This window comes from Rhododendron vialii, chromosome 2a, assembly GCF_030253575.1.
Source record: "Rhododendron vialii isolate Sample 1 chromosome 2a, ASM3025357v1".
NCBI classification, from domain to species: domain Eukaryota; kingdom Viridiplantae; phylum Streptophyta; class Magnoliopsida; order Ericales; family Ericaceae; genus Rhododendron; species Rhododendron vialii.
Window position 1 is genome coordinate 23,140,400 of NC_080558.1, and position 14,624 is coordinate 23,155,023.

At 35.1% G+C, this 14,624-nt stretch overlaps 1 protein-coding gene across 2 annotated transcripts in view; it reads right to left on the reverse strand.

The window, feature by feature from the left end:
• Positions 1–9,182, reverse strand: part of LOC131316840 (stromal processing peptidase, chloroplastic-like) — a 37,609-nt gene extending 28,427 nt beyond the window's left edge. For both annotated transcript variants that reach the window (XM_058346303.1, XM_058346304.1), the window contains exons 1-3: positions 8,749–9,182; positions 5,752–5,989; positions 3,430–3,671 (exon numbers count right to left, since the gene is read on the reverse strand). In XM_058346303.1, coding sequence (XP_058202286.1) covers positions 3,430–3,671; positions 5,752–5,989; positions 8,749–8,945 — 677 coding nt within the window. In that variant the 5' untranslated portion in view covers positions 8,946–9,182. The remainder of the gene's footprint in view (positions 1–3,429; positions 3,672–5,751; positions 5,990–8,748) is intronic.
• Positions 9,183–14,624: the final 5,442 nt, after the last annotated feature.

The following is a 14,624-nucleotide window of genomic DNA, read 5'->3' on the forward strand; positions in this document are numbered from 1 at the left end:
CATATATACCACTTTCATTTTCTTGAAGTGCCAATGTGGGACTTTACACATACCAGTGTAGGAGACTCACGAGACACCAACACTCTTCAGCCACGTGTCAGACAGACATATCGAAAGCATCCCATTTCTTCTCACTGATTTTCCATTTGGAGATGCCGCAAACACTCTAGATTATGCTCTGGAGTCCGGACACCCAAAGACACTTTATGAACAGTCACCTAACACTTTATGGACACTTGCAAGTCACGCCATGTGGGGAGGGTTAGCTAAATAATAAACATTTGTTAAACTTAAGGACTTTTTGGGGTGATTGAATGATGGTTCATTGATAACAAAGACACGAGTGAATGAGTATTTATGTTACAATTACAACTTACAACTAGCAACACTTTTGAAAATTGCATAATGATAATTATAAAAAGAAAATACATGGATGTTAGTTCTAAATTTCTAATATAAGCCTTGTTCAAGCATCCAACTCAAAACCAATTGGCAATGAGTGGAGAGGCCACCGAAACTCACATACTAGTTTTGGAGGTTAGAATTAACCAATGTGGAACAAGCTCTAACACTTCCCCTCACGTGCAACCCCTGATTTGCTCATGGAGACGGATCCACAACATAGGGATTACAAACAACCAAACAATGTGCACTTAAGGCACAAACAATGGACAATGGGGCAATCGAGTCTGTCCAAAAGGCTCCGTAATCCTAGCTCTGATATCATGTTAAAGCATCCAACTAAAAACCAATTGGCAATGGTGAAGACCCCGCCCAGGCTCATATATGATATATTCCCTCCGTCCCGATTTGTTTGTCCCTTTTCACTATTTGGGACCTCCTACAAAATTGTCTATATGTTTTAATTTATAATGTTTTTTGTATTCAATATGGATCTTGTTTGATAGATCTCAATTAGGTCTAAAATATGATGTTCTCGAAATTTTGTAAAACATTATACATTGTGAGATATAGACAATTTTTTAAAAGGCACACATGTAGAAATTGGACAAACAAACTGGGACGGAGGGAGTACTTGTTTTGGAGATTATAGTTAACCAATGTGGGACAAGCTCTAACAAGCCCAATTTTTATTATTTCAATTTATCTAATTAGCCTAGTTTTGGAAATATGCTTGTTGAAGTGTTAATGCCGCGTCCCATGTTTGCATATGTACTACATATTTCCCACGAAAACTTCAAATTTGACCCAACTTTGTAACCCAATCCCGCACTTCCTTGGACCAAACAATTTTTTTTTTTTGGATGAGTAATTAATTATATTAGAGAAAAGGCATTAAGGGAATGCCACTCATATACAAAAGAAGGCCACAGAACAAAAAGGCCCTATACATTGTAGTGCAACTGCCAAGCCTCACAACCAAACATCATCGAACAAAGAAATAGAGCAAAAATCTTGCAAGATTTGGGCCACTATTTCATATCCTTGCTCTGGATCAAGTAAAGGTCGTGTCACAAGCCCGCCTAGCCCATGGGTTGGGCTTGAAATTACACTTTGCGCACGAAGCCTGGCCTACCAAATAATGAAAGCCCACAGGGTTGGGCTTGGGTTTGACTTCGTGGTCTTACCCAGCCCAGACACAATCGGTGACGACCCCTAGTTCTGTTTCATGAGTAATGCAAATAGCAACCAAATATATAATAGGAAAAAAAGAACTAGTAAAAAGAGATTCTAAGTTCTAGCAATACCAAGATACTCAACAAGCATCAAATCAGTAACAAATCATCTATTCCTCTCTAAAAATTCAAGCTTCACAATAGTAGATCTAAGGTCATGAAACAAGTGGAGAACAATCATTATAACTCCACTGCAGAACCGTCATTATGACTTACTGTGCCGATCCAATGACTAAATGACATGGCTTCTACATCCAAATTTTGTCAGTTTGATGACAAGAAACCAAGGTACCGACAAAAGGTACTTCACATCAGTTGATGACTTGTAAGTCGATGGGAGGAATTCAAGGTTCGGGGAATCACCTAACTTTCAACCAACAATGATGGACCGAGGGGCAAATGAGACCGAGTGACCGCTCTACCCAAGTTCCAAAATTTCTTTACAATCATAGTATTTTTCGTCTTGAAAATTTTAAAATTATCTCTCTTCGCCAGCCCAATGTTTGTAAAAGAAAATCTAACATCCGTCCATTCATGATTTTTTTTTTCCAAAAGTTTCATATGCGTCCTCTTAAGATTCTATGCATCCATAAAAAAAATAATAATATTACGTTTAATATTTTATCTTTTGCAATAGCTACGGGTATAATATCGTATGTACATACTATTATATTTGTCTACATTTTCATAATTGCCTAAGTTGATCGAAAATATCTATGATTATTTTTTTTAGTACATTTTCTGTAATATGTACGTCTTGTTGAGAGTAAACATCTAACTCTCCATCGATCTCGAATCATCCACAAGGAGTAGGATAGAGAATCCTAAAAAAGTTTAGAAGGTTTAAGAGTGTTATAGAGTATTCTAGAATGATGGAGAAGTCCATAGAAGAATGGAGAATAATCTAAACTATTCTACGACAGTCTTAAATATTGAAGAATGTCATATATCTTTCTCGAAGTTTTTTGAAGGAAGTTAGTTTTAGAAAATTCTAAAGAATTCTGGAATGTTCTACAAGATTGTAGAAAACTCTACTATTTACTAGACTAGTGTGGAGAGTTTTGGAATATTGTGGAGATGTGTGAATGAAAGATATTTTCTTGGAGGATTCTAGAACGAGAATGTGAGTTGTTAGATGAAAATAATCCTAGCCTTGAGGAGGTGGATGGCTATAAGAAGAAAGAATGTGCTTCTTTGTGAGTGCGCATTTATGTAAACTATTTTACAAGGGTTTTTGGACCAATAAAAGAATAGCATTTTTAATGTATCCAAACTCAACACTTCCCATATGTGATAATAATATTAAATATGCGCCCACCCATTATTAATGTTATACATCCGTCCTTGTCAACCAAGCTCTTAACTCATTGATTTCCTTTATAACTATCAGTGGCAAGGGTCACGGAAACTAATCCAGGTATATCACAAATAGATAGGGTTCGAGAGATGGATCCTACAAAAACAACAAACAAGCCCGAGGCAAATCCAATTCCGTACGTAAGCAAACAATAAGCAACGAAGCAAACAATAAAGCAACGAAGCAACAGCGGATCTTTGAAAGAAGTTCTCATTCAAAGGCATCTCAACAATCTTATTCTCTTCTCGAAGGGACCATGTCACCAGCACGAGAAATAAGATCAGAAGTATACTTTTTCCTTGTCATTTTCATATAGTATAATAACTCAAATCTACACATTATTCTACTTTGATGTAGCTGTGACAACTGTTGCAGATAAAAATGTTTCTAGATACGAAAATGACTGATATATCACGTGTTCTAGTTGGGTGTTACCTGTTTGCTGGAACCTTATTTGGCAAAATAAGATAGCGCAGTCCATTCCTCAGTTGTCCCCTATATAACTTTGGATGCGAAGGAAGTTTGGAACTCAAAATCCTCTCCAATTCTATTCTTTCCATCTCAAGATCCAACGAATCAAGACTTTGTTCCTCTAAAATACCACCCGGCATGATAGTACTTGCTGCATGAGGCTCATCCGGACCCACGGTTGCATGTGGAATGTGAACTTGCTTTACCTAAGCACAAACAGGCGATGCCAGTCAAACAAATTGTCTTGCAAGCATGGACAGAAAAAAATACCATACACATTTTAGTATGTCACAGAAAAACCTTCAAAGAGCTAACTAGACATCAAAGAAGAGAATTTCCACGAATGCCGAAAAGAAAGTAATAACTAATAATCCAATACTATAATTGAGCATCCCACAAAATCGGATCACAAAACGAAGGCCTTTTGGGTCTAAAGCAGAAATAATAACTTAATTAAAGATTAGAAACATCTCTTTCAAGTAGTCTTCCACAATTTAAAATATTTTCATCCCAAAAAGAGTTTTCCAATTCCAGGAAATACAGGCAAATGCACAACCAGGTTTGAATGATAGTATGCAAGAAGTCTTGTATAACACATGCATCCTAAATGGAAACACTAATAAAATAACATGCCCACACCCATTTATGTGCATGGGCCTCTCCTTTTTTTCTTTTTTGATTGGCAATTTTTTTTTATTAATCTCTGCAAAATTACAAAGATTAAAAGGACAAGGCCAGAAAGGAAATTAAAATTACTTAATCTCCAACACTACCCGAGACCCAATCGCTGGTCCGAGACCAACCAAAAGCCCTAAACCCCCAAAAACTAAAAGAACCAATAAAAGAAGAGAAATGATAATGCCAAAACTATTTTTGTTGGTGCCAAAACTCTAGTGCACAAAAAGCTTGTACCATGTGCAGTGTACAAGATTTTTATGCACTGGAGTTTTGACACCAACAAAAACAGTTTTGGTATTATCACTACCCTAAAAGAACCAATAACGGTACATCAAAAAAGAACCAATAATATTAAAAGAACAGCATGTGCATGGGCCTCTTACATAAAAGAACCAATCACGGTACATCATATTGTTTCAACAGATGCCATCCCTATCATCCTACTCCCAGAAGTTATGGGCAAGGAAGAAAATTAGAGTTTAAACTCCAGCTGGGCAGCCTGATTTCACCTCTTCAATTTAAAATGTATGAGACTGCCTCAGGTATACAGACACATTCTATTGTTTTCTTTGTTAGCTTTTTCAAAACACAGCTTCCGACACATGGCTATTAATCCTGGGAACTCTGAAATCAAAAGCTCCAAATGAAATCCATAGAGCTCATTAATATAGCTATCGAAGAGTTTTTGTTCACACCCCTTTTCCAACATATCAAACGAGCAAAAGATCTCTCATTATTTTGGTATAATGTAATATCCATGTACTTGCAACCTCAAATGAAGCAGTTACCACTCTCTCCATACTCACAAATACATCATTTGTTGTTGTCCCCAAGCCAAATCATTTCTTGATCTTTTGAAAATCGCTGTGACATGTGTCCTTATTGCATCGATTAGTGTTCCATACACGTACTCGTGGTTCTTAGTAGCAATCACCTAAGTGCCTTAAAACCATCTCATTGCAGCAATTGATTTGACAAGGTGATTTGGATACCCTTTAATGGTTTACCTACTGTTAACCAGTAAACACCCCACAAACATGAAACAACTAAATACGTTACAACTTACAACAATGTGCATCAATTATCTGCTTATGTTCCAATCAAAATCGTTGCGCTTAATATAATAGCAAAAAATAGCAACACAAGGAAGCCATGTTTCCAGTTATCACCAAACATGGTGGAGCTGTCAAATACTGCGGAAGTGCTGCAGAAAGGTTTGCATTAGTATGCTGGAGAGTACTGAAGTTGCAGGCAAAACACAGCTCAATTTTTTGTTTCCTTTGATTACTACAACGCTCTCAACTTGGATCAACAAGTCACGATCAAACGTTGCATATCACAAATGATTCTCCAGCATTTAAATAATACATAAAATAGCAATAAGTCAACAACAATGATAAGAGCTCAACTTATGAAAAACACAATCAACAGTCGCAGAACTAAGATATTGGAATCAAATAAGATGATCTTAATCTGGTTGAAAAGGGATAGACATATGAACATGACATGTTGGTCTCCTAATTGAGGATGCTCGGAGGGGTACAACTCACTCATGGCAATTTGGCCTATGTTTATGAACAATGAAATGAATTTGCAGTAGTCACTTACAACGCCGTTGCCAAATCTATGCCCGGATAAGTGAAAAGAAGATTTGTCTGAAAAGACTCTTGATGTAAATCCATTGACACCAATCTGTCTTCTGGGCCGATAACGTAGGCCACAGAAACATTTATGTTGATCTGACGCTCGGGCCGAATGTTCATCAAGCATGGTGGTATGCCATTTCCGGATATTGCATTCCTTCCTAGAATGTACTGGCCCACCAATTCCTCCATTACTGGACCACCTTCACAACCACAGGCAGAGAAAAAAAATTATTACATCCAACACTAGAGAATATGAAAAAATCCATTTGACACCATAAACAACCACCACCAGCACACTATCTCTTTTATTATGCTGTCAAGGAGTGAAACTAACTCAAGAGCATTCTAAGATGGAAACTCATACAATGCTGACTGGTGCACCAGGCAGTACTTTTAACTGAAACATCAAAATTTTTGCTATAACTGCACAAAAAGGAATATGGACGATTAAAAGAATAAATACAAGCTAAGTGAGTAGCACGTGTGGAAAGACGACTGAGAATTAACCACAAGAAAATTGCACATCCCTCTGCTCCGCATCAAAATTTGAAAAACTGAAGAAACAATGAGCAAGGGACTTGCAGTTCACACATACGAAAACAATCCCCCACCTCCAAAATTCTCAGCAAGAGAAAACAAGGGAAAGAAAAAATGACTTATGATCCTATCCTTATCCAAGAGAAAAGGAACCCCAATCCATTTTGATAATCTGAGTTGTTCATTTTAGGTCCCAATGTGTAAATTATCCAGGCGAAAAATCAGGTAAACGTAGTATCCATAAGTATATACGCCTATCGTATCTACTTGAGAGAAATGGACCATCAAAATAAAAATGGTTCATAAGATTCCGGCCGTTTGTTTCTCATGCGACGAAAAACAAGGGAAAGAAGAAACAACTTATGATCTTATCCTTATTCAAGAGAAAAGGAACCACAATCCATTTTGATAATCTGAGTTGTTCATTTTAGGCCCCAATGTGTAAATTATCCAGGCGAAAAATCAGGTTAACGTAGTATCCATAAGTATATAAGCCTATCGTATCCACTCGAGAGAAATGGACAGTCAAAATAAAAATGGTTCATAAGATTCCAGCCGTTTGTTTCTCATGTGACAAACATAACGAATGCCTGATAAACCTTGGTTTTTTTAATGAATAAATTTTACATTGAGACCTCGAAAATGAATGGCTCGGACCATTAAATGGATCTGTTGTGGGTCTCATTTCTCTTCATGTGAAGATCACACCAGAGATCACACAATGAAAGAAACCCATGAGAGGATCCTGATTCGATAGAGAATACTTCAAGACATGATGTAAAGTTCATTCGATGGAAACAACTGCCCTCATTTGAGTCATTTCATACTAATTCCCTTAATTTACCATTGAAGAAACTATATAAAACAAAAAGAATGTAAATTGACAAATTTTCTGACTAGTTCCCATAGCAAAAAATTGGACACTTCTTCTTTCAAGAACATTGCCCGAAAATCTAACCACCATTTTGAAACATGAAGAGTATCTATGTACCGACACACAAGCCACGTTTCTGAAGTTACTCCTTCTCTAGCATTCCACATTGAAAACCTGTTCTGTGGCCATCTGAAAAGCTCACAAATCAGGTTCTTCAATTTTACAAAGTCTGTTTCTTTTATTTTCTGCTTTCTACAATGATTGCCACTTCTCTGCTGGGTAATTTCTCCCCCAGATTCATATGCTCTGTTATTTAGAGTACACTATTGCCGCATATTTTGCTGAAGCTTTAGCTACAGGCCCTTTAGATTGTGAGAAAGGGAACGGATTGAGATTTGGTGAGAACTAAGCATGGGCCAATAAAGTTCCTTTTTCTTCATTTCTCATCTTCTCTGACCTCTTCTGATAATCCAAACAAGTGACATGATTCTTCTATTCTTTTTTTCCACACACTTTCTTACCATCCAAAGGAGTTGTAATTGGATTGAATAATATAGCATTGCACAAGTGTTCCACAATTAAAAGCACCTCCAGCCCTTACTCTTCATCTCTTTTTACTCAAAACCAAAATCTGACTAAACCTCCCAAAACCCACTGCTCTAACTCATACCAAATTGAGTTCTAGTTAAATTTTACTCAAGAAAATCCTAATTTTTATTCAGATTTTACAAAGCTATTATTTCCTCCCTCTAAATTTTGCAACTATATCATTAACGAACGATTCACTCAAACTTGTGCTTTCATGTGGGTATGCCCATGGGCGGAGCTACTAAAAGACAAGTATCTTTGATTTGTCAATCAAAAATATCATATTTTGCACCTAATATTTGCTATTTTGACACCACAATAGAGCTTCTAATTTTCCCTAAATTGCTATTGTTAAAATTTTGACACCCCATATCCAAAATTCTGGCTCCACCCCTTGTTAAGCCTATCATAAAAAATAAAGTTTTTACTCAAACTGGACTAAAATTTTGAGTAAAAGCTGGAGATGCTCAAGGAACCCATAAAGCTGGGAATACCCATGCGAAAAGGAAAGAGAATATGGTTATCAAATTGGGATTTACTTAAACTTTTACTTTTCCAAATCAAGGAAACTCAAATTTTATTACTCAAATTTTACAACACTGAAAAATTTACAACAATACCATTAATACCGTGGAGTAAAATTTTGAGTAAAAGCTGGAGATGCTCGAGGAACCCATAGTAAACAAATTGAGTTTTACTTGAAATTTTTACTTTTGCAAATCAAGGAAACTCAAAAATTTTACTCAGACTTTAATACAAAGCTATTCCCTCCCTCAAATGACCAACAACATCATTCATAATGAACTATTTACTCAAACCTATGGTCGTGTTTGGGTTTGCCTATTGGAGTGCTTCGTAAAAAAATTAAGCTTTTACTCAAGGAACCCATAAAGCTGGGAAAACCCATAAGTGATAGAAAGAGAATATGGTAACCGGAGAAGAAGAGGTCGGTAAAGTTACCTCCTTGGAGAAGATAGGGATAGACGAACGGGTCTGGTGGTACTGAATCTGGACAGAGGAGGGTAACTGGTGGGATACGGCCGAGAAGGATTCAATTGACTCCTTGGATATCCTATTCCTTGCTCTCTAGTTCCTAATCCAGAACTGCATAGTAATTGGGGCATATAGGTTCCTGTTGGAGACGCCGGCGCCAACATCCTTTGGATTAGGCTTAGGCTTGTTCAATTAACTCCCAGCCAAACAACGTCTGAGAGATAAACAAGGTCTCTCTCTCTCTCTCTCTCTCTCTCGCGTGCGGGAAGAAAGAGGAGCGATGTAAACGAAGGCGGGCGCTCTGCTGTGCGGATGGGCAGCAGCCCCTGCCCACCCCTCAAAACACAGTCGTTTTGCTCCCTTTGCACGTACCATGCACTAAAGCCAGAAGTCACTCTGTGGTTTTGCGCCCTTTTTTGACAAGCCAATCAGTTTCATTTCAATAAAAGTGCCCATCAGCAAATACAGGAATCCACCGAGAAGGTAGAGATACAGGCTAAACAAAAAACAAGAAGCAGGAATCTAAACTCTACCACCGAGAAATAAGTACATAATGCAAAGCAGAGTCGACACACAAAGTTTGACCAATAGAGTCGTTCACCGTAATAGAGAATAAGCACCTACGGGAACGAAGCCTGATCACTGAATAAGCAAGAAAACAGGGATCCCTTTTCATCAAATCAATCTTAATCCCGAAAAACAGCCAACGGAGCAAGACCAAAAAAAACATCATCGTCGGACGATCCTCAAAAGGAGCCGGATTATTCGCCCACCAACCCTTCCACACCGGATCTGAAAATCAGACCGGTACCTACTCCGGACTGGGGAGACGAGCATGATGATTTTGTGCACTCCAAATTTCTACTTTCTTTTTCCTTGTTTGGTATCCAATAATCAGCATGATGATTTTGTGAGGTTTATTTCGGATTTCAAAAAATATTTAAATTGTTAATTATTCTAAAAATATTTTTTTATGGATTCTTGTAAAAATTTAGCTCAAAGTGATATCTGTTAGGGCTTCTTTTAGAATTCGTAGGGTCCTACGAATTTTAAAAAAATACTTACCGATATCAGATTGAGCTAATTTTATCGTAGAAACCAATAAATATTTTCAAACTAATGAGTTGTTTGAAACATTTTTTGTGAGCCCCGAAATGGGACCCATAAAAATAGCCAATCAATAATCCAAATTTGAGTTTTTGGCCACTAAATCTTAGATTAACAATTTATTGATCTTTTGTGGGCCTCATTTTGTGTTTCACAAAGATGATTCAAATCACTTATTATTCTCAATTTTTTCATTAGTTCCTAAAAAAAAAAAAATAGCTCAGTGTGATTATTTTTTATTTATTCACGCTCAGCTCAATGCGATATTATTTTCAGAATACGTAGGGCTTCTTTTTTATAGAGACCCTATAAATTCTAAAAAAAAACCCATAAAAATTAAATATTAGATTGAACTAATTTTTACAAGAACACATAAAAATATATTTTGAGAATAATTTACGGTTTGAATCAATTTTTTGGGACCCAAAATGAGCCTACAAAGCATCATGCTCATTTATTGGGTACCTAACAAGGAATAAGATAGGCTGCATAAATTTGGATTGCCTAAAAAGCACAACGCTGGCTTTGTTCGGTTAACCATTTAGTTTTTGTTTTTGTTTTGTTTTCAATTATTATCTTATTTCTTTCTCAAATCATTATCCTATTTTTTCAATTATTACTTTCTTATCTCTATATCTCTCTCCAATCATTACCTATATCTTCAATTATTATTCTATTTATCTTTTCACCCACTACCAAAATTAAACTAAACTTGTTTTGAGGAGTGGACACGGGCTGCTGCCGCATCCGCATACCAGAGCCCCCGCCTCCCCTGGGCTCTTGCTGGGCCTCAGGAAATAGATGGGAGAAATTACACCAATCATCCGTGAGGTTTTTTACTAAGCCTCAAAGATCCATTGAGGTCCTGGAAACTACAATCCCCTCCTTGCTAATCTCCCCTATACCCAAACCTTTCCCTGTACTAGATGCACACAGTATTCACTTCAAAACTAAAAATTGATATTTTAGGGTTGATTACGAAAGCTCTAGAAACAAATATCAACTATGATCTAGTAAGATAAAAAATTTAAAGGCTTCAACTAGGTCCAGGTGGATTATACGTTGGAGCACTTTGAAATTTTTTAGTATTTTTACAATATATGACATAGCACTTTGAGATTTTTAGTATTTTTTATACACTATACATAACATGAATATTGTATAACTTTAGGTATTTTTGTACAAGAAAACATTCATTGTCATCATTAAAAAAATGTGAATTTTTATCATTCACAAAGAAAATTACATGTCATCATAAAGATGAAAATATGAGATCGAAAAATTGCAAATAGAAATACCCTAGTAGTATGCTAATGTGACTTAAATATATACACATATATGGGTATATGTATTTGCATGTGCGTGTGAAAGTGCGCGCGCTTGCGAGTGGAAAGATGGGTTAAATATTAAGTGTTTGTTTGTTGGGAAGATAAGGGAGGGGATAACTGATAAGGGAGGGAGGGGGAGAAGGAAGAATGAGTAGGGAGGAGAGAGAGGGCTTATCCCCTTCCAAGGGAGTTAGGTAACATCTCTCACCCTATGATTAGCTTATTCAATGAAAAAAGACCAAACTACCCCTCAAATCATTTGTATTTTCGATGAAATGATTAAATGAGGGCAACACAGTAATTTATCATATTTACCAAGTGTTGGGTAATTCCCCTCCTTAAATAAACCTCTCTTGTAACATATTCACCTCTTATCCACTCTTGTTTCTTATCCACCTAAGATCTTATCTTTCCGACAAACAGGCTATAATGTAGTGATTAGTAACATGGAAAGCAAATTGTTGCAATGGTTAGACGTTGTGTATGCTATGGAGGTGGTCCTAGGTTCAAAATATGGGCGCCTTCAACATGAGTTGCATTCCTAGGTTCTTATTAGTTACAAAAAATAGGGAAAAATTGTCACTAATGTCCAAAGTTTTTGAGAGATTTGTGACAACTCACGGAAAGTTATTTTCATAATTATCGGGCGAAATGCGTATATTTAGTGACATGTATTTTATACCTTAGATTGTAAACGTTGTACAAAAAGATGATTTTTATTAGTGGTAAAAAATATGACTTCTAATTAAAAACAAGACATATTTGTGACAGCATTTGAAAAATTGTTACTAAATATTTTTAACAACACACTTTAGTGACAATTCTGTGATACGTATTATACCGTCAATGAAATTTACAGTGACAAGCTTTTGAAAATAAGTGACGAAATTGTCGTGAGTTAAAACCAACTTTGTCACACATATTTTTGTTGACAAAAAAAAATTTTGGTCACATATTTCATTTATATATACATATATTTGATTCGCGAGCCTCACCGAGCTAGATATTGAGAGGTTGGGGCTTGGCTCATTTATCAAACGAGTCTTGAATTGAGACTCACGTTTGGTCTGTTTAATAAGCGAATCAAATATGTACGAACCTTTACTTAGTCAAACCTCAATCAATTCACGACCGGCTTGATTGATTTTGTGAAAGTATTATGCATCGTGATCTCGTCATATCTTGTATTTTAGGCATAGAATCGTATCATGATAATATTGTAATCATATCTCTTTGTAATCTTCCATTTTAGCTATAGATTTCTAGGCTTTTCTCTATTTAAGTTTGTGCTAGCATTGTAACCATATATACTTTCAATATTCAGTAATACAGATCAGTTCTCTCTCCCATATGTTATATCACCGATTTGCAGTAATATGTTCTTAAGAGCATCCACAGTGGAATAACCAAAAGTCAATAATCAAAAGTTGCCACATCATCTTTTGGTTATGTATTTAAGAGGTTGCTAAGGTTAGCAATGTAGAGGTCCACAATGGTACAATCAAATTTGAATAACCAAAATTTGCCACATCATCTTTTCAATTTATAAAAATCTAAAAATTGTGAACATAGAAAATAATTTTTTTAAAATAGGTTTCAAACTAATAAAAACAGATTATTAGAAAAAGAGAAAATAGTTTTTTGAAAACTTTGATTTAAAAAAAAAAGTTTTCGTGAAAAAGTTTAAAAAAAAAACAGTTTTTGAATAAAAGAATAGTTTTTGAATTTTTTTTAAAAGAACAGTTTTTGAAAAAAAAAATTCAATAAAAAAAGAACTGTTTTTGCAAAAAAAAAAAAGTTTTGGGAAAAACAGTTTTTGCAAAAAAATAGAAACTTCTTTTAAAAGTATTTTTTTTAGAAATATGTTGAAAATGGAAAAGAGAGAAGGTTTTTGTGTAATGATGTTGTACTTGATTGAGGAAATGTAGGGACAACTAAATTTGATTATTGGCAAAAAGTTGTTAATTTTGATTATCCAATGGTCAAAATTTGATGAGTTGCTAAGAAGTTGCTAAATTTGATTATTCCACTGTGAGCTCTTTTTTGAGCAAATGTTGTTAAACTTAACAACATTTTAATTTTGATTATACCACTGTGGATGCTCTAAGTATATATGTACTTCAACTGCTGGTTTAAGTAGGTATGGTTTTGAATATACTCTATCCATCCTATAATGTTTGGCACTTTCACTATTCATGCCCTATAAAAAAATTAACTGTATCTTTAATCTATAATGTTTTTTATAAGCAATATGGATCTTATTTAATAGATTTTGATTTGTTCTATTAAACAAAGTTCAAAAAAACACATAAAATATTATGGATTGAAAGATATATACAATTTAAAAACGGCATTCATTCTTGAAAATACCAAACCTTATGGGACCGAGTTAGAGCATCCACAATGTAATAATCAAAATCAAAAGATTGTTAAAGTTAGTAATGTGTGCTTAAAAAAGTGCTCACATTGTGATAATCAAAGTTAACAACCTCCTAATCAATAATCAAATTTGGGCATTTGAATAATCAAAAGTAACAATGTGAGAGCATCCACAATAGAATAATCAAAAGTGGATAATCAAAAGTTGCCACATCATCTTTTAGTTATCCATTTAAGGGATTGCTAAGGTTAGCAATGTAGAGGTCCACAATGGTACAATCAAAATTGAATAACCAAAACTTGCCACATCACCTCTTCAACTTATAAAAATCTATAAATTGTGATGTAGAAATTATTTTTTTAAATAGTTTTCAAACTAATAAAAATAGGTTCTTAGAAAAAGAGAAAATAGTTTTTTTGGAAACTTTGATTTAAAAAAAATGAGTTTTTGGGAAAAAGTTTTAAAAGAACAGTTTTGAAAAAAACTATTTTTGCAAAAAAATAAAAAGTATTTTTCTTAGAAATATGTTGAAAATGGAAGATAGAGAAAGTTTTTGTGTAATGGTGATGTACTTGATTGAGGAAATGTGGGGATAACTAAATTTGATTATTGGCAAAAAGTTGCTAGTTTCAATTATCCAAGTGCCAAAATTTGATGAGTTGCGAAGAGGTTACTAAGTTTGATTATTTCAATATGAGCTCCTTTTTGAACAAATGTTGATAATCTTAGCAACCTTTTAGTTTTGATTATACTACTGTGGATGCTCTGAGACTTCACATTGCTAACTTTAGCAACCCTCTAAATGAATAATTAAAAGCTGATGTGGCAAGTTTTGATTATTACGTTTTGAGTATTTTTACTATTTTTCAGTTCCCTCAACAGAAAATTACCAGCCGGTCTTGATTTTGGACTCCTAATTCCCATTAAGGATGGAGAATCTGTTTAATTACGTGGAAGGATAAATTGGAGTTGAAGTCACCGCTCTACCCTTATTCCCTTTATTTTCACGTGTAACTCTTTCTCCCCAT